Source organism: Clinocottus analis, unplaced genomic scaffold (assembly GCF_023055335.1).
Source record: "Clinocottus analis isolate CAN_PGR_092001 unplaced genomic scaffold, fCliAna1.0.p SCAF_19, whole genome shotgun sequence".
Classification (NCBI taxonomy): domain Eukaryota; kingdom Metazoa; phylum Chordata; class Actinopteri; order Perciformes; family Cottidae; genus Clinocottus; species Clinocottus analis.
Window position 1 is genome coordinate 10,016,362 of NW_027175920.1, and position 26,143 is coordinate 10,042,504.

Genomic DNA, 26,143 nt, shown 5'->3' on the forward strand with positions numbered 1-26,143 from the left:
TTCTAAAGCAATGTTCTGGGATCAGCAGTGTGTTGTCCCAGTGCTGCCACTGGGGAGTGCTGCATTCATTCTGCACTGAGTCACAAACCAGATGTCAGTGACTGGATGGAATTAATATAACAGTCCAACATATACACAGAACAATGAGGGATGCCAAGACAACCAATTGTCCCTGGTTGATCACTTATTGGCTTCAATTGGCTCCTGAATCATAACCACAGTGTCTGTCAGCCATATTTCTACTAATAGAAGTGTCATACATGTATACCAGCACACACAAGAAGTAAGTAAGTTGACAGTATCTAATACCTGTACAAATTGATCATTTCCTTTCGCTGATCATTGCTGCAGTGACCCCGCCAGTGGAGTCAGTCCTGCAGAGAAACTAACCCCCGAGCACCTGCAGCTCCTGAGGAATGCGTTCACCTGTCCAAAAGCTGGAGCACAAGAACACCGGCCAAGAGGAAGGAGCGCACGGCACGGAGGAAATGAAGAGCATGGGATGAAGTTCCAAGATTTCCGGGAGGTTTTGAGGTCTGTGATTGGTCCGGATGTGGAGGACACATGGGTTGAAAGGTTCTTTGGTGAGGTGAGGAGAAATTAATAGAAGAAATAATAATGCCATATATTGTTACATTTCAGGACTTTTTTCAGGATACTCCCATTGGCAAAACTGAATGTAGGATGAGTTGCAGATGATGATGCAGAGTCTTGTAAATGCTTCATATCCAGGTGGACGTCAGCTGTAGCGGGCAGGTAAAGTGGCAGCAGCTTTGTTCCTACCTGCTTCTGGAGTACACTGAGAGAGAGCGGGCCTCCATCCCCAGAGCAGCGCTCCTGGTCTCCCGGCCGCAGATCAGACACTGCTCTCACAACAAGGTAGAGAAAATGTGAAGGAACGGTGCATCTCCTTAAACATTTACTCTGTGAATCTAAATGAGAGCGCCAAAGATTAAAGAACATGTGGATTTGAATGAAACACAGATCCCAACATAGTTTTGACAGCTCATTACACTCACTCAGCGTCAACCTGCCAGAGGACTGCTGATGGAAGATAACATCAATGAAGAAATATCTATGCTTCTTCTCTTTGTACGAAACTATTTTTAGTAGTTTATCCATGACAAATACATGTAACAAATATAACAAGGCATTCTTATACTGAACTAAACCTAACCACAACCCAATTTAATCAAGCTTACCTTTTAATACTTTAATAAATACTTTTAAATTGAAATGGGTCACCCATCGTGAAAAACCACATGAACCAGTATTAACCGGAACACTGGTAATATTGTGTTAAAAGTTGTCATGTGGGCAGAACCAGGACTCCAATGGGTTTGTTTTGCTTTGTGTCTGTTGTGTGTGCAGCAGACACACAAAAGTAGCCTTGCCAAGTGCTAGCTAACATGTTAGCCAGCTGTGTGTCTGTCAGCTAACTTATAGCTTGTTTTGCCCCTCTGCAGCTAAACAACTCAACTATGTTGTTCTTATTCATTGTCCACAGGCTAGATATTTGACTCTGGATGGAAATGAATGTTATTGGTTTATAAGTATGACGCTTATTTCACATATTCAGAAGTTTTATTTTCTATGCTATACTCTACTTCTGCATTTTATTCTTTTCTAAAAGTAGTAATTTTATCACTCCAATAACCTTTATTGTGCCTTTAATTCCACATATTGCTCTGCAGCGTGAGCCAACAGTGCGCGTGGTTGCTGTCTCTCACCCTCCTCCACTGCGTTATCTTAGTGTCAGTAAGGGAGGTCAGATCACTGTCTGGAACAGCAGCCTACACATCCTCAAAACTCTCGGGGTGAGTGACCTTATGGTAATACTTTTACATCCACAAGGGAGTACTACACACTCACACGTTTTACATTTAATCCTGTTTAATCCAGCTGGCTGGAGATCCAACAGAGGAAGTGGCCAACACGAGGAGGTTCAGAGGCTGGACCACTGATGCTGTATCAATGGGCAACGTCCACAAGGTTGCTGTAGCAACCGACTGCAGGGACTTGCACTTTGTCAATGTCTCCACGGGCAATGTATTTGAGGATGTCCACCTCTTCGGTATACTTGATCGCGAACATGCTGAATTGTTCCAAACTAAATGGTCGCGCGTCGTCGTCTCTTAGCTGTTTCTTGATTCTTCTCAGGGTTGCGTAGTGTCCCGACTGCTCTTTGTTACTGGCATGATGTTCAGGTAGGAACACTGTTCCTTTGATACACGTTTCCTCTTAAAGAAATAAACCCATCCCTTGAATCTATGTGGTTTTCCCCTACAAGTCTCCAGAACAACCCTCTCTGCTGCTACTGGGGGATGAAAAAGGAGGAGTTCATCTCCTGTGGTTCCTGAATCCACTGAAAGGTCTTTTCAAGAATCTGCCCAACAAAGAGAAAGGTCTACAGAGGATCTTTTTCCCAGTAAGCTCGGCACTAGTAACCAGTGTGGCAGTCAGCGACGACAACCACTTGTTGATTACACTCTAGATTTTACAAGCCAGCATTCATTGTTATCCCTCGTGATAACAGGACCTGGGTGAGCACAGCAACATGGTCTCCTACCGTCACATGCCGAACATCCACCAGGAACCCATCAACAGGGTGATGTTTGAGCCCGGCGCCAACGTCATCATGACATCATCAGAAAGTGACACCACCTCTGTGGTCTTTATGAATGTGACACTGAAGCGGGAGCCTTACGTTTGGAAATTAAAGCAGGTAACCTTCACAGTGTGGTGTTTGATAGGAGGGTGTTATGTGTTACTTTGTGAATAATCTTTCGTAAAGTAGCATACTTTATTATTTTCTAACTTTTAGAAACATATGCCAACAATTTAGACTACATATTATTACATTCTACATATTATTGTGGTTAGCGCTCCATAAAGTCAAAAAGGTAGATGCATCAGAAGTATATTTCTGGCAAGAAGGGAGTGCAATGATTTGTGTTTTTTTCCACTTTCAATGTGGATTGAGGCCAGATGGAGGTCGCTGTACTCTGGCCTGGGTGACCCTGACCTAACTGGGTGTAAATAGACTTTTACGTGAAACTCGTTGATAAAATAATGTCAATATCAATCAACCCTTATGTGCGGATAGTACTTGATTCGTACAGTGGACAGTTTTATCCAGAGGACCAAATATGAGATGTGAATCAAGTTATTTCTGAAGTTGACTCTTGCCCAGCATTCAGAGGCAAACCACTGACTGCAGAGTAATGCTGCTTCATAAGCGGCATTACATAAACTGGGTGGTGATGCTTCCTGTTATTCACAATGGCTTCTTTTGAAGGAGCACGCTAATTCCATACACCCATTAACTGTCTGGGCATGTTAACAATGAGGCCACCCTTCAAAACTCCCCAGTTAAAAATAAGGAGACGAGTTTCATCAGACAAGAGCATGCTTTATTTTAGTATAGTGAAGGATCAGTCTCCCATGTTCTGTTTCTCTCATTTCAGGGAGCTAAATGTTTTGACTACAATGCGTCTCTGCAGTTGATGGTGACAGGAGGTTGTGACCGAGCAGTCAGACTCTGGACTCGATATGTGACCACGCGTCCCGTCGCCACGCTGCGGGGTCACCGCACCGCGGTGCTGGATGTTGCAATCTACCAACCTGTTGGGCAAATCTTCAGCTACTCCAGAGATGCTGTGAGTCAGTAAAGATTAAGCTTCAAATATGAAGTGCTTTTGTGTTGCATATTTGGGATTTGTGTGAATCTGCTTGTTTATTTGGTAATGACTTAGTTGTTTCTTCATCAGGAGCTGAAGGTGTGGGACATTTCCAGCCATTGCTGTCTGAAAACTGTCTGTCTGCAGTTCCCATGCCTGCAGCCAGGTCGAATCCCAGAACATGGCAACTTCCCCTTCTTGTTGCTGAGCCCTCCTCTTCCTGAGCAGACCCAGGCTCGTTTGGTGGTGGGATGCAAAGATCACCTGGCACTGCTCGACCTGGCTGAACCGAGAAGAGAAGGGGCCGGTTGGTGGACAGACGGAGGAGGGGAACCTGGACCAAACGGTCAACGCGGTCCTGCCCTCTCCTGCGCTCTGTACAACTCTTCTCTGAGACAGGTGGTGACGGGTCATGCCGACTCGTCTGTGTCTCTGTGGGACGTGGAGACGGGGAGGAGACGGCTTCAGATCCTAAACGCTCACGGAGAAGATGAGGTCACCTGCATGACTCTAGACTCCTCCCACAGAAGACTGATCACTGGAGCTCGCAATGGCACGATAAAGGTTAAATCCCACTTTACAGTTTGGACAAAAATACTGCAAGTTTGATACAAGTGCAGCACCAAACATTGCTCATTTCACATGCATGAGACAGTTTGTTAATGAGAAGACGACTCCCCGACAGGTGTGGAACTTACTGAATGGCCTCAACTTGCACAAACTGGAGCCCGTGACCAACTCTGAGGTCACCGGGTTGACCTGTCTCCAGGACAACCAGCTGCTGTCCGTTGGGTGGAGCCGGCGGGTCGCTCAGTACGACATCGCAGCTGCCGAGGTAAAATTAAAGGCGCTTTAAATAATCCACGGTAGCTACGATAGAGTTGTTTTCGTTGCTGTAAACACTCACTGTTTCACACCAAATTTTTTTGAAGAACTCAAGGATTTTGTTCATCTGTGTATTTATTGCTTGTTAGCGGTCTTATTATTCCTTTCTTCTTTTGGAACATGACATCAATCGACTCAAACCACCGGCACCATGAGGATACACTCATTAAAACCATTGCACCACGGCGCTGGTGGTCATAACCTCCACCTTACGTATCAAGCTTTGTTTGTAAAAATAGAGGAATAACCGAAACAGAAAATCACATCACTAAATTACAGCGCATGCCATTCAACCGCAATGCACCAAATTAAACTCTGGCCTCGGGGATCTTTGTTGCACGTCATGCCCTCTGTGTCTCCCTCACTTCTACACTGTCCTGTGTCCATTGTGTTTTAAGATTGATACGTGATTATTGGAATGTAGCACACACACACACACACACACACACACACACATACACACAGACACACACACTCAAATGACAAAAAAAGAAGCACACATCAAGATGTCTTCTTCGACTTCACACTTTTGCTCGTTCACAAGGTCCTCCCCAGATGTTGACTGCTGGATGATGAGTCCCACACAAGCAGCTGGTGCAGACTTAAAACACTGTGTTTTTAATAAGAGTGCGGATTTAAAAGGGCCCCTTATATCGTATTATTTAATGTCTGGCATGTTTCAGAGCTTTGGAGAAAAGATTCACCACGTCCACCGACACATTTCTACGAGCTGGCACTTTGGTCTTGAATAAAAAATAAAGTTGAAGCATTGCCAGTGCCAGAATGAACACCAGTATGAACTGCAGTGTGAGACAAAAGTTTGGACATGCATTTTTTTCACTCCTCAAATTCTTGCGTTACAGTTTACCTCTCAACCTGTAACCACCATCTGCTCTGCGGTTAGACTCATGCCTTGACTACAGGGGCAACATTCAGTATTCACGTCCTGTTTTTCCTCCGCTCACAATGTTTCTCATTGTAAAGCCCCCTGTGTCAGCACAGCCGGTTTTTGGAAAAACATTTTAAGGCAAAAAAAAAACTGTAAGGGGAGTTTTTTTTTACGAGTAAATGATATTAGGGAATGACGTAAATTACATTTACACATGCACCTGGTGAGATTGCATACGTCTGTGCCGTGCAGAAACAGGGTTTCTCTGACGTCCGCCATGCTGAGCTATAACTTCACCCTTTTTTTTATTGTCACATATTCGCAACAACCTTGTGCCCTACATTTAACCACCCTAAGCCGTGGGAGCGGTGGGCTGCTGTGAAGCGCCCGGGGAGCCACTTCAGGTTTCAACGTCTCGCTCAACAACACGTCACCATGTGGACAGGAGGAGGCAGGGAATCGAACTGCCGACCTTGTGAGAGGTCGGCCAACTCCATTCGCTGGACCACAGCCACCCCATTTGAAAGAGCTGACCTCAACACTGTAGCCCAGAGGTGTAAACAAAATCAGTAAACCAGAGAAGGAAATAGCGCTGCTTTCCACAAGGCAGCACAAACAATTACATGTCATGTCAGACCATTTGTAAACTGTCACAGTGGGAAGTGGCGAGTTCAACCAACAAGTTCACGCACACAGTGGAGCCTGAAGACAACATGGCACGTTAGGCCTTTTGAAAAACCTTTTCTATATTAGCACAAACTGCAGATTTTCAACCTGAATGCTACATACACATGTTTTCTTAATATCTTTTACTTTGCTGATGTTTATTTTGTGCGTCTGAATACTGTATATACAGGATTTGTATGTAAGAGCAGACATGTCGTGGAAATCCAGCGGCGTCCACAAATCGGACATTGTAGCCGTGTGTCAGTGCGCCGCTGTGGGGGTCGTTGCCACAGCGAGCCATGACGGAGAGGTGATCATATGGAGGCCGGAGACGCAAGGACCAGCACTTCACCTTCAGAGAGCCACACAGGGAGGGTAAGACAACTCAGCCTTGATGGAAAGATAGCAAAGATGCACAAGTCCAGGCAGTGGTTGATAGTGAGTGAAAGCGTTTTCTCAAGTACTGCACATGTTTGAGGTAGTAGAAGTATCCATTGTACGCCACTTTATACTCCTACGTCACTTCACTTCAGAGGAATATGTTGTATTGGATTAAGAAAAGCATGAAGTAACATTGTTAAAGATTAAAACAGTGTTTTCCAAACTTCTTGGTGGCTGCTATAAAACAGCAGTCTGGTTGGGGCTTTTTGTCACATTCCAGTGGTAAAATGATCCAATATTCCCAATAAAAAAAAGAAAAGATTTAGTTTGTTCTTCCTCTTTACCCCATTCATTACCTCACAACCCCACCAGCACAGACACTAGCTCTAGTCTGGTTGTAAAAAACATAATTGTCAAGAGTTCTGCATTCTTCGTGTGTGGTATTCATTGTTGTGGCCTGTTTTCATGCCTTTGTTGGTGTGCGTCTAGAGCGCTGGCCCCTGTGAACAGCCTCTTGTTCCTGCAGCATCGCGCTGGCAACAGAAAGCTGAGAAACAGAGGTGTCCTGGTCTCATCGCAAGCCGGATGTCTCTGTTTTTGGAGCATCACTGGACAGACGCACACTTATGGTGAGAGAAGAAAGCTGGGATGAATGCAGAGTACAATTTTAACCAGGGAGCACTTTTACACATCAGCCTAGAGGATTATTCTCCACTGAATGGGCTTTTTCCTCGTAATCCCCATTAAAAAAAGGTTGTGGAATTGTGTGACTCAACCCGTGGAGCACTTTTACGCGGCCTAAACTTCCATTACATGGACAAAATTGTACAAATCCACAAGCTGAATTATTTAGGCTGTGTAAAAGTGCTCTATGGGTTGAGTTACGCAGTTTCACAACCTGGCTTCTGACCATCATGTGAAAGAGAGCATTCAGAGGAGGAGAATAATTTAGGCTGTGAAAAAGTGCTCCCTGGCAGCGCTCAAAGTGGGCTGGTTCTCACCGGTACGCAGTACTTCTTCATTTTACTCTTTAACCTGACTTTTTCTTGCATGCAGGCACTTCTCACCAGTATGCAGGGCACCAGTAACGTCACTCTTTTCTGTACCTCTCCGTATCAGATGCTCTGGGCCGACACGCCTCTTAAGCCTCGCGAACCTGAAAACTATTTGGAGAGCCGACAATGAGGGCGCTGTAATTCATCGCTACGATGTTCACGTCTTTTACATTTAGAGAGGTGTTCGTCATAACTTTTTTTAAATTGTGAAAAAAAAAAAATAATGAAACATTATTTAAAACGTTTCTGAAACCGCTCTTTTGGTTTAAAGAATATAGTTATATAGGGCAAATATTTCCAGAAGAATTCAATGTTCAGATGAAAAGTGTAAATAATATAATCATTATTTGACTACAGAAAGGTTCGTCTTAAAGCTTTTGGGGCGTTTTATGTCGTCATAAATGTTCAAAATGACATTGCTTAGTTTTAAGTAAAAAATAATGTTAATAAAGGTTTTCTTGGGGGGACCCACTATCTCTTAGCATCTTTTAATTTCCTTTAGACATTCAGAATGTAGAAATGACTCCCAATGATTTCTGGCCACTACACAAGCGAAAACAACAAGGGAAGTCCTGCTCTTGTTTTTTTCCACTTACTGAGATTATCATTCAGAGGAACTGATGCAAAAGTTCAAAGACGTGAATTCAGAGTGAAACTCTCACAGTATGAGGGAGGTGCAGGCTCCAAACTATAAAAGCCATTGACAGGCAGCTGTCAGTTTTTTACGACGCTCTCGTAAAACTGATTTACAAACAGACGGCACTCAGTGACCGTCAGGCTGAACTGTCGACTTGGCCTCCCGTCTGTCCCATTCCTGGCAGCCCACTACTATGTCTCTTTCCAGATCCCATCTGTGTTTAGTGGTGTGGGATTCATGCCCTCTGACCGCTGCATGTGTGCACGAGCATGCATGGTGTGTTTATGAGTGAGCCAGTCTGCATATGTGCGCACGTATATTACAGCGTAAAGGAATTTGAGAGTAAAAGGGAGCTGTGTGACAAAACATTTAAGGCTGGCGTTTGAGGTGTCACAGAAGGGAATTTGTCCAGACGGTATTCTTAATTGTTCCATTTTAAATTCCTCTTGATTTTACTTGGTTTCTTTACACCTTAAAAAAGTTGTGCCTCTCCATTCCAGGTCAGTTTTATGCTCCAGAGCAGCCAGGTGAGCGTGTGCTGAGCCTGACCTCAGATCAGCTTAACAACAGCACGCTGGTCACCGCAGACACAACGGGCTGTCTCCAGATCTGGGACATCTGTCACTACGCACTGGACCTCCAACACGAGATGAGTGTATGTCTTTGTGTTTGTGAGCGGCTGTTAATAAATAAAAGATGGAGTTGCTACCGTGCCCGGCCTTCAGCCTGAGACGCTCTCTCTTCACACAGCCGGACTGTGAGCGGCCTCCTCTGCTGCAGTGTTGGAAGGCTCACGAGAGGGCATTGGCGAGCGTGGACGTTCTCGAGGTGGCTGACCGACTGTTCGTCCTCACAGCCTCAGCTGACGGCTCTGCTGGACTGTGGACAAAAGACGGAGACCTTGTGGGTCATTTTGGGCAGGAAAAGATGTGGAAGATTTGTGAACCAGCTACTTACCAGAGGTGAGGCTCATGAGCGATACTTGTATCACTCAAGAGTATTTGGCTGAAAACATTTGTTTGAAACAGTCATAGAGTGAGCTCTAGAAACGGCAGGGCGTCCATTACCGAGTTTTATTTCAGTACATTAAACAAAGTCTAGCAGGGAAACAAAAATGCCTAAATATCATAATTTGCTGAACCCTCTGCGGGTTGACACATCGTCTCTGTGTGTTGTGCTAACTCAGTGTGGTTGAGGCCGTACATGCTAAAAATGCCCATAAAGCATATTGGATCTTTCCTAACAAAGACCACGGCAATAGCAATATGGGTTTCAAATGGTGCATTGCGAGATTGAACGAGAGGGTTGGATTAAGTAAGAGAAAAGGGGGCGAGGGATGAAGGGATAAAAGGGTGAAGGGGTGAAGGGGAGAAGGGACGAGAAGGTTAGAGGGGTTCATGGAAATAAGGTTGGAGGGGTGCGATGAGAGACCGCTGGTGTCTGGTGAGACAGAGACAGAGAGAGAGAGAGAGAGAGAGAGAGAGAGAGAGAGAGAGAGAGAGAGAGAGAGACAGAGAGAATGGATGTCGTAAATGAGGCGAAAAAGAAGTGAGTGGGTTCATTGTGCTTCATTCAGTACTTCGTGCTCGGGCAATTAGCTGAGTTTGGGGTGTGGTCTTTGTTCCCAAACTAAGTTTTATAAAACACCATATACTGTCCAAGTTTTGAGGAACGACGTGACACGACAGCCTTTCTGGGATGTTATCGTTCAATTGTGCCGAGACATAGTCGCGTGTACGGAGGATGTCCAAACAAGTAATGATGTCGACGGTGAACGGTTTGTGCCAAATCTAATATGGAGGAATACGTCATGGTTAAGTGCTTCCTCCCGAAGAAACTTCCCTCGTTGTTTCCACAGACATTTGAGTCTTTAATAGCAACCTGAGTTTGGTTGAAGGTCATAAACTCTGGCTTGGCCCAGTACTTTGTGCTGTGTGTTTGGCTGTATTTCTGTCACAATTTGGGCAACATGAACCATAAAGCAGAGAACGCTGTGAAGTCCTTAAATTTAAGAGAGACCAAAAAAAAAGAAGTGCAGTCAAGTGAACGCCAGAAACGAAACATGTGAGAGTAAGAGAGAAAAAGTTTGTGGTCTAATTGTCAATTATGTTATCGCATCAACGCTCTCTGCCTCTGTGACTTCTGATTGGTCGATCATCCACAATGAGCAATGTATCTGCTGAAGCGCTTGCATTAGTGTCGTGTAGTTCAGACTGTTTTAGCCGTGCAGAGCCGTAGCTCCCGGATGGCCATGTCCACCAAATACTTTGAAAGCTAATAGCATCCCCATCAGCCTCAGCTCCTCTCTGTGTTTAGCGTTAATTAGAAAATGTTACGTAACATAAGCATTTTTGGCATTGTGAGCATGTTAGCATTCTGACATCAGCATTCGTCTCAAAGGGCTGTGCATAATGCTGTTTTCCATTTGAACTGGGAAGTCTGGATTTCTTATTTTTCAGTCGGAAATTTCAATAGGAACCACGTCTGAAAGTCACACAAACCCCCTCAAACCCCAACCCCAAATTCCAAGATGGCTGCTCATCAACAGTAAAAAAAAAAAAAAAAAAGCTGTAGTAACATTCTGATTATTAGTTCTGTCTGACTTGTGTCTCATTAAATGAGTCGTGGTCATACATGCAGTAATGAGCAATGTGTTGTTTCCAACTGGTATTGCTAACAAGGGAAAGCTGGCCCGAGAAAACGGCGAGAAGTTTTCATGACATGTTGTACTGGAACGTAGACAGATCGGGTGTGATGTACATGGAAGTACAGCCCAACAGAGCCTCTCACATTTGTCATTTTATGGCTATGCATTGTCCAGATTTAAGCCAAGCAGTAAATATTGTACTCTAGTTTGTGTGTTAAGGGCTCCTTTAATCCGTGTAAATTTCCAAATGTTGATATTATAATCTGTCAGTTTTAATTTACCCAAAGACAGTCCAAAAACAAAATATCATTTCAGCAGAGATCACTGATCCCGTCTAGTTCAGTGACATGAACCAAATTGGGAAACCTGTCTAAAGTAAACAGCTTTGTGTTTGAACAAGTCAGTTCCCGCCAGCAAAGAGCAATATCTTTTGGTTCTGACATCCATAGGAAGACACTAAAGACAGTGAAAGAAGATACGAAGACGATGACCGAAAGTGACGAGAAGGAGCTCAGCAGGATCAAAAGCAATGTACCTGACCTCACCAGCAGGGGTCAAACTTCACAGGAGGAAAGCTGTTCTGAAGGTAGTTATTTAGCACAAACAGGTGTTTTGAAGTGCTACACACACACACACACACACACACACACACACAGATGCCCTCTCCCTGAACCAGGCCATCTCCACTGGAGATGTGCGTTGACATAATTACCACTTTCATTAGAGTCCCTCCACACAAGGGTTCGGGTGTATCTGCTGCTGCGGCTGAAAAAACGTACAGGTCCGGGTGGCCAATTCAACCTGATACCATGATTAAATCATGTACAATCTTACCACAATATGAAGAGAAGAGTCAAAGCATTCTTCACACTCTCCTCCTCTGAAGTCTGGAGCTTAGATCGGTAACATTTGGGCAACGTTCTGCTGCTGAGACGCAAGGCAGATTGTTTAAAAAAACAAAAAATTAAGTTGAGAAATACTCACAGTTTGTGAGTGTGTGTGTAAAAGATATTTCCTATACTTTCCTTTCTCTGTCTGCCCATTACTCAGAACTTACCAAAATAAGCAATTAGCTGTGCTTTCTCAGCAGCCGCACCCAGACAGACTCTGTTATGTACAAGCTCATATAAACTAATGTTGTCTCCTGTCATTCACTTCAGCTTCACCCACCGGCGCAGCAGAGAACGACCACAATCGACCTCAGCACCACATGGTAACCCGCGAACACACAATCAGCAGCTGATGAGTGCAAACAAGTCATTCTCACTTCAGTTGTCTTCTTTCCGTCCCGCCATGCATGCACATCCATCCACACGACCGTCATCTGCGTGTGGCAGTATCTGTGTGAGGACGCTTCATGTCACGAGTGGAGACATCTGTTTGGTGACATTGGCCGCAACAAACACTGTTGATTGTTTTCGCCCCATCAGACTCTGCAGGTGACTTCCACACTGATTACTGGATCCGTTCCCTTCTCTCCTCCTGCCCGCTTTATGAATACCTGATTGTTACGTTCTGTTGGTATCACAGTGACTGTGTTAACAAGTGATTCATCTACCTTTCTTACTGCAATTCTCTGTTGTTCCAAAAAAGAAAGAAAAAGAAAGTGCAAATAAACTAATTAAGTATCAGACTACGTTATTGTTGTCTCGTCTTCACTGTGAAGTTGCTCTGCAAACAACGAAGACACCAGACGTCATCTTCCCAATAACATGTAATACCAGCATGACACTTAAAATAACAGTATGTACCTTGTGAAAAAGGGAATTACACGTTCATCTTCTGACAAGTTATAAGTTTAACTTCTAAACAATGAAAACACAATCAAATCAATTCACTCATTTGCTGCTATACATTCTGACTTAGTCTGAACAGAACAGCAGCGAGAGAGTGTGGCTAATGTTAGCAAACTTCAAGCATACATCGAGCAGGATCTTTCTACTATGAAGCTATATTTAGCGTTTCCATTTCAGCGCCTATTGAAGTGGCTGCGGTTTTCCAAAATGTACGTAATCTGTCTTTCATTTCCAAACTGCTGTGGTCTTTGCTACTGTAATTACTTATAGAAATTGTCTTATTTTCAAAGCATTATCTAAATAATAATATCGGTTTGAAGACATCCAATACATCCAAGCATAAAAATACTGTTCACCAACCTAAACTATAAACGGCTCTATCAATTCTGGAGGAATGTGAGGGCGCAGTTCCACTTCCTTTCGTTCGGGCTGTGGCTGCAGAGCCCCACGCTCAGACCGAAGTTGTCCAGAAAAACAAAATTGTTGGAAAGGGATAATAAAAGTGGGATGAAAAAAAAAGTAATTGTGGAACATTGCAATTCTATTTTAAACAAATCTGACAGGAAACCCCCTGATTCATTCCTGTGATTTATTCTAGTTTCTTCCTTTCTTTCTAGTTTTATCTTAACTCCTTTTCTTTCTCCTGATCCCTCCATCTGTTGAGTTCCTTCATCATCTCTCTGTTTACTTCTCCTCACTGTGAGTTTGTGCCTTTATATTATGTCTTGTGCTGCCACACCGTGTGTGTGTGTGTGTGTGTGTGTGTGTGTGTGTGTGTGTGTGTGTGTGTGTGTGTGTGTGTGTGTGTGTGTGTGTGTGTGTGTGTGTGTGTGTGTGTGTGTGTGTGGCCTGTGCATTGCTGTAGCAGCCAATTCTTGTGGACTGACCGCTGCGAGGTGAGACAAGAAGTTGAAAAGACCTCCAATCCATTCATCTGACTGCTTCAGATGTTTGGTGAAGAATTTTAGAAATGCCTCCATGATGCTGCTCCGTAAACACTGCTCCATCTTCATGAAAATAGTCCCCGAACCTTAAGCTAAAAAGTTCTTCATTTGCCTCTTTTTATTCATATTATTTTTCCAGGAGATACCCACACGGAGGATTTACCGACAATCCCCCGAGTGTGGTATCAAAGTTTGACTTACAGCAAAAGCCTCGGCTCATCTGGAAGGAGAAGTGAGCTCCTCACCTACTCAGAAACAAAGATCCAGACATGAATGCTGTTTTTCTGCCTTCCTGTTTATCATAAAGTCATGTTGGAACTGCATATTGAATTACATATGTCATATTAATTACTGTGCCGGCACTATTTCCCCTTCCAAACAGACAGCACCGCATTGCATTTATAGCTTTTTTCGTATTGGTTTTTAGTCATGCCAAACTGCTCACATTTCCTGACGGGTGGTCCATCTCTTATCTCGTCTTTAAAGGAATGCTTCTGACATTACACGCTGCGAGCGTGATGAGAAGATTGAATTCACCCTCATGTTTTAGGCAAAATATGAGATGCAGTCAGCAGTCAGTTAGCTTTACTTAGCCTGGAAATGGGGGGACATGTAGCTAGCCTGGCTACATTTCTAAAAGCTATTTTCGCAGTATTACTTATTTGTTTAATCCTCACAAAAACTGAAGTGTAAGAATTACATGTTACGGTGTATTACCTCCTGCTTCCAGCTAAGCTATCATGTTAACTGTGAGCTAACTGGCTGTACCTGTTAGCTTCATCCTTAGTGCTCTGTGCTATTTCTTGAGTCACTTCCTGGAGTTTCGAAGCCATTAACGTTTCTCTGTTTCCAGTCTTCAAGCTGAGTGAAGCTAAGCTAAGGCTATTTAACAAAACGATGAACTACTGCTTTAAAGGTTTTGGCTATGCAGCTTCACAATATCCTTATTGTTGTGTTTCTTTTATCAGTTGTGCAAAATGTCCTAATATCGTTTGAGTCATTCAGACATCTGAGCCATCACACCCATTTATCTCAACCCAACTCTGCACATGAATACATAAAGGTCTGCTGAATTGCACAAATTGGTGACGCAGGACTCAATGTCCTATTTTTGCTTTCTTTCCATATTCAATTTTGCAACTTCTTTGTAATAGCATGCTTGCTCATCCTGAAAAAAAAAAAAACGGGTTATTTTAAGCACGTTTTAGCGGGGGAGGAATCGAGCGCAGAGCCCTTTCTCTAGTTTGTTTCTCTGGGACAAACACAAACAGACACAGCCGGGACAAACAGGGCAAGTCAACCAGACTGCACTTTTGCCCCCTAGGCATCAATAAGACAACATAGCATTACTGAAATGTGTTTTCAGAAATGTCTTCTGTGTGCTGGAAGACAACAGTTACATAGATTGGCATTTATGCTCAAGTATTCATCTTAACCAAGAATGAAAAGGAAAACAACATATTCATAAATATTTCTCAGTTTGTTGTTTAGTTGTCGGCTTTTTTGCCGTAAAGTCAGTAAAAAATACATCTACGAGGGACCATGTTGACAGAAACTTAAACTGGAAAGCTCATTTAGTTGTGAAAAATTCTGCTGGTCTACAAACAGATATTCTTTACATCATGCATTTGGGTCAAAACAACAACAAAAATGTCTCTTTCTGTCTTGTAGCTGTGCTCTTTGAAAAAGGCAGCGGTATGTGTGTGTGTGTGTGTGTGTGTGTGTGTGTGTGTGTGTGTGTGTGTGTGTGTGTGCACGTGCGTGCGTGCGTGCTTGTGTGTGTGTGTGTGTTTTGAGGCAAAACAGAAGCTCTTTTACAATCCAGCTAAATGGCAGGTTAAAGATTCTTTTCTCTAATTTACAACATCAGCAAAGATTTCTGTCGGTCCGTTCTCTCTTCAGAGAGGGTCGAATACCCTGGGGAGCAACTCCCAGACACTCATGCAGACTTTGACACACACACACACACACACACACACACACACCCAAACAGACGACAGATGTTCCAAAATACCACAGTAACAGTGCAGATGCAGGCAGGGAAATGCCCTGTGAGAGCGTCATTGCTTTAGTATAAAGCTGCTTAGGGCTTTTAGAGCCGTAATGGGCAAAAAACAGCCATCGTAATTCATACACTGTATGTTTTCACAGGAATCAGAAAGGGAGAGAGTAATGAAAAAGTGGCCTGTGAACGGGCAGTTATTTCACCCTGCATGTTTCCTCATGTGGAGTTGTGCAAGAAATTGTGTTGTGTTCCAGCACTGCCTTTTCTGAATGTGCATCTCCTCCGTAGACCAGCGTGACTCGGAAGAAAAGCGAAGGATTCATGTGTGGGAACGGCAGCAGGAAGGAAAGTACAGCAGGGAATCTTTGCCCAGAGCAAAACAGGCTGGACGTCTGTGGCGAAAAAAGCAAGAGAAGAAGAGAGGAGAGAGGAGAAAAGGAAAAGAGAAGGAGAGAGAGAGAGGTAAGATGGCAGAGGAGCAAAGAGGATGAATGTCTGAAGCAGGGATGACATGATGGGAGGGGGAGAGAAGATTTGATGGAGTGAAAGAGGACTCTATTAATGAGGAGGCGCGGTGGAGATGACAGAAGGAAGGGAACCGTGGCTGCACGCCTTCCTGGGATGTCACACGCTCAAACAGACTTCACACACACTCCACACACACTTTTACACCTTTAAATATACACACGCACACTCACAATCCCCCTGCCAGCACATTGGAGAGGGAGGCAGCTAACTCACACACACACACACACACACACACACACACACACACACACACACACACAGACACACACACACACACACACACACACACACACACACACACACACACACACACACCACACACACACACAAACAAACATGCGTGAATGAAAACTGGACTTGGACCTGCAGCTGTACACACACACGCACACACACACACACACACACACACACACACACACACACACCACACACACACACACACACACACACACACACACACACACACCACACACACCACACACACACAAAAACAAACATGCGTGAATGAAAACTGGACTTAGACCTGCAGCTGTACACACACACACACACACACACACACACACACATTGCATCAGAGTGGATTCGCCAGCTGGACGTGGTTTCGTTCAGATCTGCTGTGACAAGAGGAGGTTCACAGTCTCCACCCCTTCCTGCTCCCAAGGACTTCTGCTTTACACTGCGTGTGTTTTCTAAACCCGCTCACTCTCAATCTCCGAGCCTGTCACTTGACGTTTGTGTATACCTGCACACACACAAACACACGCAAACACACACACACACAAACACACACACACACACACACACACACACACACACACGCTCGCTCTCTCGTCCCAAGAGCAGCAGGTCCCTGGAAGCAGCCAAACTGTCAGTGGCTGCTGCAAACACAAGCTCGCTCTCGGCTCGGCTCTTTCTTCAGTCGCTGCCAAGGGAGCAGGAGGAGGAGGAGAAGGAGGAAGAGGAGGAGGAGGAGGAGGAAGAGGAGGAAGAGGAGGAGGGGGAAGAGGAGGAGGAGAAGAAGTGAGGCTAGAAGGAACAGACTGAAACACACAGATAGAAAAGAGAAAGAGACAGACTTGGACCAACCTCTGCCTGGCTGACTGTGTGGGAGACTACAAGTGATGCCTTGCACTCTCTGGAGCAGCGCTCTTTAGCTTTCTCTTTCTACATTTTTAACTCTGTTCAAATGATGAGGAGGGACCGTATCTTCTTGGCCGCGACCCTCACAGCCATCTTCTCCGCTGACCTCTACTTTATCCTCCTGCCAAAGCTGCGCAGCGTGGGGCAAGGATCAGGGCACTTTTGTCCATGTGGTCCCATCAACCTCACCCTTCCCAAGCACGGGGGTCTCGCCACCCCGCGGCTCTACAACTGGACTTCTGCGCCGCCTCTGGATGGCATCGCATCTGAACCCACTGATGGGGGCTCAAAGCTGAGCAGGCTGTATGCTCACCCTCTGTACAACATCCAGACTCCGGTGCTGGGACCGGAGGAGAGGCTGCTGCAGGCGGAGCAGCTGATGGAGTACTACAGGAAGAAGGTGTCACACTGGGAAAGGTCAGTTTCAGGTGTCATTTTCTTGATTAAAAAAAAAACACATTTGGACATTGCTTACTTTGTCCACAGTGCATTGATTTTACAATGGCTGACAAAGATCTGAACATGGCTTGTGTTGCTCCACGACAGGAGGAGCAGGTTAATTTTGGCTGACAGATCTCATTGTGTAAAGGACTCGATGGGGCTTGACTGTGGTCACGGGGCAGGGTCACCGACATCACGGCCAAACCCACTTGCAGACACGCACAAACACATATCCGTGCACATAAACACACTTGTGCGTTTGTTCATGATAACAGATGTACACCCACAGACAGACATCAGGATGTGACAATTCTGTGCGTCATAAAAGTCCAATGTCGAGTGGGCTAGTGGCAGGAAACACTCACAAACATGTCACCCTGAGAGCTGGCGTCTGGAATGCTCTCTTTAAGGTAAACAAGGATTTAAAACTGCTAAAGCCCATTTTAATCTGTGGGAGCTGGAGCCGTCTTGGCTTGTGAAGCTGTCTATCCCGGCGCAGTGCACTCACTCAGAGAGATACAGATTTTGGGCTCTCATGCTGGAAAATAAGAAGAAATACGAGCAATGGATCTCCTCTCGCTGCTGTTTTTTTTTATTTTTTTTTTATAAATGTGCACCAAAACAATGGATAGCCCAAAGGCTTGTTGGAGACTTGCAAAATCTTGCAACAAAATCTCAACACTGCAACAAACACACCTCAGAGAGCTTTTAGTCTTCTCAAATGAACAGTGATGACAGCTTTTATTATCATAGCGAGAAAGGGAATGTCCTGCTCAACCCGTGCAAATGTGTTTTGAAACTACAACATTCTTAACTTCCTCTGTTTTGTGTGTCTGCACTGTCTGGTCTGCACTTGTCCATTGTCCTGATTATCTGGATCTTTCACTTCAGCTTGCTGGGTGACTATTGACTCTAACTTATAGATCTGTGCTGCATTATCTCTGCACTTCATGCAACCCGCGGTGGAGTTTGTTTGGGTTTGGAGATGACCGTCCCACTCAGTGTGGTCAGCTCTGGCAATGTGGTGCCACTCTCACCGCAGACTTTGGGGGTGAGAGTGTTTTTGGTCTCAGATTATTGTTGCTCAGGATTTAAGTATAGCAGAGAGGAGAGGAGGCTGTGGAAATTCCAAATGCTCGTGGTACTGTTAAAAACAATAGAGAGCCCATAAGACAACTAATGAAATGTCTATATTTAAACACAAAATTGGGCTACAGGAGGAGAAGGGCAAATAAAACAAGTTATAAAACAGAGCGTGTATAATAAATTCAACAAACGCCTGCAACCCTGTGTAGTTGCTTGTATCCTCTTTCATTTTAAATACATTCTTGTAAGAGCTGCTGCTGAAAAAACCTGTTGAATGCACTTTGCCATGGATTTCTGGCACCAAGCACCGTTGCAAATCTGTGGTCTTTCCAAAATAAACCACTGCTTTTAAAGAATGTTGTAAGAAGTGATTCCCAAGCAGTAAATTCTTGTATTTAAAGCTTGGCAATCCAGGTTTAGCAAGAAGCCCTGGTCTCTTTCAGTCAGCTGGTTTGTTGTTTATGTAACAAGGCATTCACAACAACTCTGCAGCACAAAAGCGTACGATAACACATGTCCATATCGAATGTGTTACTTTATTCACCCCCTACAGTGAACCTCTTTGTGGCTTCTTACTCCTCAGACATATGAAACACTACATTGAGGCAGCGGCTATTTCCAACGTCACTTTGACTGAACATGAGGTGACCTTTGACCCCGGCGCCAGCTGGCTGAAGTTCCACCTGGGAATAAACCGCTATGCTCTGTACTCCCGCGAAGACCCCGCCATCCCACGACTTCTAAAGGACATGCAGAGCATGACCGTCATCAGCGCAGGTGATGGATGGATAGTTAGATTCAAAACACATGTCAGTGTAAAATGATTTGGGATTGACAACATTTGGTTGTAGTTTATGTTTTGTGCCATATAGTGAAAGGCTACATATGACACTGTAATGCTAATTTATGAGCTAACAAACCTGTATCTCTTCCAGATTACACTCAAGATGAGAAGGCCCTAAAAGGAGCCTGTGATTGTACCAAAGGTACGGTCAATTAGACTTTTCTGTCTGTTTGGGTTTTGATATCCTTTGTTTTAGATCTGTGACTAGCTCCTTTGTTTCTCTCTTTATGTTTCTCGCGGAGCTTGGCGGTACCATCGGACACAAACACACTGCGTCCTTTGTGATAGCGAAGATTCTGTTTTCCGTTTGGCGTCGAAATCCAGAGTTGTCTGTCTGTCGTTGTAAGACACTTTTGCTCTGGGGCAAAAAAGCAGGCGTGCGTTCAAAGGCAGCGCTCTTAATTACAGTAAATGTTTGATGTCTCCGCGCTCTGAGGGAAGCCAACGTTTGCAGGCTTCAACCTACACACCAGAAGCCACCTACGCTGTCATCTCCAAGGTCTGAGCGAGCCAAAGCTGCAAATGTATAAGTGGATAATTGAAAAAGTCACTTTGAATTTATGTTATTTTAGCAAAAAAAGTAGAGTAATGATGCAGATTTCTTTTTGGATCCAGAGCATGTACAAAAGAGCGCACATTTTTCAGTTTTTTCAGACTTCCACATATTTATATATATCATGCTTTCTGTACTGTCTGTGCCCGACCAGCACAGTTACGTGGCTGACCACACAAACGTTATTCACTGCCAAGAAGAATTGCAACAAAACAATCCGTCCCGTCTGTCTAAACGTAACCTCAGAAGACTTTCTCATCATTTCAATTTACCAAAGCCCGAGCCAGAGTGCTGGTGGACCAGGAGGGATGTTTATGCCAGTTTGGTTCTGTTTGATTCGATTCCAGAAGAAAAGTAGTGATTGTAAACCTTACATGATGGTTAACTAATAATACCCTGGACTTCGACAGTGTGGTTACTCTGCCCTACTGCTCTGACATCACATACAACCAGACAGAGGGAGAGAGAGCAGATTGCAAGCTGTGTGGCCAAACCACGATTACTTTATCACAGAGTACTGTCAGATCCACACGTAGAAAGGACAAAAATCAAATACTAGAGGTGGGACTCACCAGAGGCCCCTCAACATGGTCTTATTGTGATGAATAAGTATTGTTTTATAATACAATAACATGTGTTGCGTTTCATTACCTTTTCCGCTACTGCAAATATGCAGTTTGTCAACATCTGTTTTATCCAATAAGATCAAATTTCATGACAAACATTTGTATTGCAGCTAAAGGGGTCTGTCAGCCGGACAGGCAGACTGAAGGTGACTCAACAAGCACTCGTTACCAAAAGGTTTCATAATATGCTGTATTCATATTTCCCCCCGAACTCGACTAGACACCGACTCAGTTGCCTGATGCTGATTTTATGAAGCTATCATTTAGGTTTCTACATCTTGTTATAATGTGTCTCTCTGTCTCTGCTCTAGTTGTGAAGCCCAGCGGACATCACCTGAAACTGTCTCTGAAGATGCAAAACTTTGCTAAAGCAATGTTCAAACCCATGAGGTGAGGACTGAACCCACGTTTGATCTCGTCCCTACTCTTTATTAAACACCACCAATGGATTTTATGTCCAGAAAGGTGAGGAGGAAGAGGAGGAGGATGAGGAGGAGGAGTGCCCCTGTAGGTCCGGCTGAATCATCTGGTTTCTGCTAAGATGATAGTATTTGTCATGCTGATTATATACTAACAGGCAGCTTGATCACCGTGTACGTCTTGACTGTGTGTGTGTGTGTGTGTGTGTGTGTGTGTGTGTGTGTGTGGTGTGTGTGTGTGTGTGTGTGTGTCAGGCAGCAGAGGCACGAGGAGACTCCAGAAGACTTCTTCTACTTTGTTGATTTCCAGAGGCACAACGCCGAGATCGCTGCCTTTCACCTGGACAGGTACGCCGCTGCTCTCCTCTCAGAATGCTCATCACCGCTTAATTGTTTGTCCTGTTTTACAGCCATCTTTGCGACACACTGTGTTTCGTAACGTGGTCGCTCAGAGAATTTATGCGGCAGTGGTGCCTGTGGTGCTCGGGGGTAATTTGAGTTTTTGTTGAACATCTGTCATTTTATTGGCCCCAGTTATGGCGCTGGTGCAGACTGAAGTGCAACAAATGTTTTTCACCGGGTCCTTTATTTTAAAGGGACAATACGTGATGCAAATATGAAGAAGCAAGTACATTATTTATAGCTTCCAGTGCAGTTAAATCATTTTTGAACAGCCGTGTAACATGCCTGTATTTAAAATGAGGACCGGCTGAGAAACACGTACAAAGCTGAATCAGCAATTATTGTTGTAGCTTTCACTGATGAACATAAACAACATGCAACCATTTAAAAAAAAAATCCTAAATATATTTCAACAAATAATTATAAATTTAAACCAAACGTCTCATGGTGCGATTAAATCACCCTCACTAAGCAAAGATTGCAACATGTTTGCCCAGCCCTGGATTTCCAAACTAGCTGATCAGTAATAACCGCAGGCAAACAGCAGAACACACACACACACACACACACACACACACACCCACACACACACGTTGTAAAATTGCACATTAGCTGAGGTGAGGTAGTTCACTCTGAAACAGACATCTGAGCTAGACAGTATCATTAAGAAGCCACACACAATGATAAGTCATCACTTCAGAGACAGTAAACAGCAGCGGTGCCACGTCAACAACTCAAACAATCACTATAATTATTATTCCACGGCCTATCTGCTCCCATCCTGAGTATCTATTAGTCTTTCAAATGTACGTTACTGTCATCAAACCCAAAACAGACAGATCATTTCTCTGCACTCTCCTAGTTTTAATTTAATGTGTGTGCAGCGTGTTGTCTCTCTCTGCTGTGTCTGCGCTGGCTGCCAAGCCTTATCATCCTCGCTATAGCAATCAGCAGCTGGGGAACGCCGCCCAAACCGCCATTCAGCTTCACACATTGATTGTTGTTTGATTGTTGTTTGATTACTGTTTGCGAGACATGACAGCAATACGGCCCTCGGGGAGGTATAAGCTCTTGGTAGTGTGTATGAACACAGCCAGCGAAATCACACGGCGTGGAGACTGTCGGGAGGATATTCATTGATAAGAATCAGTGAAAATGAACCTGTGAAATGAGGCGAGGAGACAGAGATAACGCTGGCATCATCTTGACAGGGTTCACATTGCATTTACATTCAATGTATGTCAGCGTGAACTGTGTGAACTGTAAACTTTTCCTCACACAAGAAACCTCATGAATCTCATCAACTCACTTTTTCAGGATCCTTGACTTCCGGAGGGTCCCGCCGGTGGCCGGCAGGCTGGTGAACATTATGGGAGAAGTCCTCCAAGTCACCCACAACGAAGACCTACGAGCTGTCTTCTTCACCTCGCCAGGTAAAAGAAAAACAGCAGGACGTCTTTGCCAGTTCATGACCTAAGTCTGTCTGTAAGTTATTTGGTTTCTGGTTGGATGTTCTTCAGTTGGAGGGATTGGCAGAGCCGACCGAACAGCGTGTAACTCCATTTGCCATTTCACGATGCTTCTCAACAGCAAACAACACGTGTTTCTTCGCCAAGTGCCTGTACGTTTGTAAGACTGAATACGCAGTGTGCGGGGGACCCGACCTGCTGGAGGGATCCCTGTCGGCCTACCTGCCCGGCCTCAGCATCGCTCCTCGCATCTCCATCCCCAACCCCTGGATACGCTCCTACACCTTCACGGGGCGAGAAGAGTAAGGCCTCGATTTCACGCAAGAGAAATAACGTTTTATTTTCATTTTACCTCAAATAATATGAATACACGTCGCAGGGATGTTGTTGAAAATGTGTTTCCCGGATGGTTTGGATAAAAGGTATCAAGACCAGAATCAAACTGTGGTGGAGACATTTGGTGGACTCTAGTCACATAGGAAATTTGAGTATTTTTAAAATAAAATAAAAGATCAGATGTCCTGTTGGTGCACATTGAATGTTTGTATCTTTGGTCAACCGCTTTTTCAATTAGTGCTTTGTTTAATTTGACTCTTTCTGTTTTTGCTCCACCATCCACTGCTTTTGTAACCTGAGAAGTCAGTTTACATCAGATCAACAGCAGCCTCTTCCTGTTTTGTTCCAGGTCTGCTGAGCAGGTTTCATCAGTATCACCATCATAACAATGTGAAGAAATCAAAATGAACTGCGGGTTTATTTTAGAAAAGTGTCTTCTCAACTTGTCTTGAACATCTGGCCCTTTTGATGATGTCATTTATGTCTTTTTGTTCAAAGGTGGGAAGTGAACCCCTTCTACTGTGACACCATAAAGCAGATGTATCCCTATAACTCAGGCAACAGGCTCCTCAACATCATCGACATGTCCATCTTTGACTTCCTCACAAGTACTTTATACCACTTCCGCACCTATTATTCACATAAGCCCCAAGACTTCTACCGTCAGAAACAATCCCTCTATAAAGTTGCCGTCCCTACGTTACAGGCAACATGGACCGGCACCACTATGAGATTTTTACTAAATTTGGGGACGAAGGGTTCCTCCTCCACTTGGACAACGCCAGAGGGTAAGACAAAAAAAGTCAGAGAAAATGTAATGATTGTGAACGTAACAGTCATGGGTTGACTTCCTTACCACATCTTATGCTCAGGTTTGGGAAGCACTCTCAAGATGAGATGTCCATCCTGGCTCCGTTAGCTCAGTGCTGCATGTGAGTATCACGTATACTGGGCAGTGGAACCAGCTTGTTTGGTGGATTCACTTTTGCAATTACGAGCAGTTTATCCGTAAGATGTGACAGTGAATATGGGACGTGTAGTGTCTGGAAGTGTTGGGAGGAAACTGGATCTCTCTTCTCTCCTCCTCAGGATAAAGAGCTCCACACTGATGCGGCTTCGACTTCTGGCCCGACCAGAGACGAGACTCAGCGATGTGATGAGGGAGTCCCTGGAGGGAGACCCTTTACGGCCCATCCTGACAGAGCCCCACCTCTTAGCGCTGGACCGCAGGTTACAGAAGGTCCTGAGGACGGTCCAGCGCTGCGTCCGGAGGCTGGGCGAGGACGAGGTGATCGCCAAGGACTTTGTCCGATCCGCAGCGAGGCCTCAGACCGCCACAGACACGGAAAAGGTCAGGTAGCACAGGAGGAAAGGGTTGTCGCTCAGGAACAAGCCATGAATGGAAAACGCTGTGAAATCTTCAGAGGAGGGAGGAATCTCACTGTGGCGGTTCAGGACTTTAAACACTGCAGGCCTCAGATTCCTATCACAGAGGGAGCCCTATCTTTTAGTTTCCTTCTCTCAGGGTCATAAATTCCCCCAAGGGTGCGCTTTATGACAGAGCTCTCACTTTTCATGTCCAACTACAACATCAGCTAGGTTTGGAGTTGATACATTTGAATAAAGATCAATTTCAAAAGCCCAAAAGCTGTATAAGTGTACAGGTTTAACGACAGGAGCTTTCTTTGATACCTGAAGCTAAAGGCGCTCGCTCACTGTGATACACATCCAAATCAGCAATGCAGTTCATGTTCACAGAGCTGCCATGCACTGGATGAATGACTGCTGGTGAATATTGTGACCACTGAAATGAAGATGTGTGTGTCCGTGTGATGTAATAATTATAAAATAAAATGATTTTGGACATAAATGATCACCTGTAAGTAACAGCAGTGTTAGAGGTATGTGCTGATGTATTTGTGTGAGAAGAGTGCAGTTTATTTAGTTCCCTCCGCCTCGTGTTCCAGACTCGTAATCTTTCTGTCTCATTAGTGTTTAAAGAGATTTAACACATAGCTGTCAGCTAGAACAGGCTGAGACAGATGAGAGGCTAACCTGAAGCAACAGAGAGGTATGCATGATATCATACCAGCGTCATAATTCTGAACTGAGCCAACTGTGAATGTGTTGGAGCTTTGGCCTTCATTGTTTTCTTTGTTCTTATCCAACAGTCCTGATAAGTTCCAGGTTTACTGATGTAAATTAAGACGAACAACCACAACTATTTTTAAGAGGTCTTTGTGATGCCGAGTGAAAGTCAGACATCAGCCTGACGGGGCAGGCAGGGAGGCTGATAAGCAGTGAGATCACAGAATGTGCTCCGTGCCGCAGGTAAATACCTTCATACCACAACATATCTTCACTCAGACGTAGCAACGGGAATTCAAATCAAATGTTAAAAATGAAGGATCACAGATCAGGAAATGAAGGAACGGACTGATTTTTTCCAACTCCAAATACTAATATCATCCTTTTTAATGTGACAAATGTAAGCTAGTACATTTGTTAATAACTTAGAAATTCTGCTCATTATTTGAAAAATATCACTACATGGCAAATATACCTAAAATGTCTAAAGTCATAACAATTTGCTTAAAAGAGAAATGTTGTGATATAGACTATTATTAAGCGAACATAGCATATTTATAAATATATCGTTCGTAAGAGAAATGGAGGACAGATTCACTTTTAAAATGTGTTCATAAGGTAAATTA

At 44.3% G+C, this 26,143-nt stretch overlaps 2 protein-coding genes across 2 annotated transcripts; both read left to right on the top strand.

Moving 5' to 3' along the window:
- The first annotated feature begins 502 nt into the window (after positions 1-502).
- LOC137789725 (cilia- and flagella-associated protein 337) lies at positions 503-9,159 on the top strand. Its single transcript, XM_068583488.1, has 14 exons — positions 503-589; positions 733-879; positions 1,695-1,817; positions 1,903-2,074; positions 2,161-2,207; positions 2,291-2,428; positions 2,537-2,725; positions 3,468-3,659; positions 3,771-4,244; positions 4,366-4,515; positions 6,311-6,495; positions 6,991-7,130; positions 8,694-8,848; positions 8,944-9,159. The coding sequence occupies exons 1-14, from the start codon at positions 503-505 to the stop codon at positions 9,157-9,159; spliced, it is 2,415 nt and encodes an 804-aa protein (XP_068439589.1).
- A 7,976-nt stretch (positions 9,160-17,135) lies between these two features.
- fam20a (FAM20A golgi associated secretory pathway pseudokinase) lies at positions 17,136-25,288 on the top strand. The gene is made up of 11 exons (XM_068583104.1): positions 17,136-17,670; positions 19,364-19,557; positions 19,716-19,766; positions 21,115-21,193; positions 21,478-21,570; positions 22,942-23,057; positions 23,215-23,395; positions 23,928-24,037; positions 24,136-24,217; positions 24,302-24,361; positions 24,519-25,288. Exons 1-11 carry the CDS (start codon positions 17,300-17,302, stop codon positions 24,787-24,789), a joined length of 1,608 nt encoding a protein of 535 aa, XP_068439205.1. The 5' UTR covers positions 17,136-17,299; the 3' UTR covers positions 24,790-25,288.
- Positions 25,289-26,143: the final 855 nt, after the last annotated feature.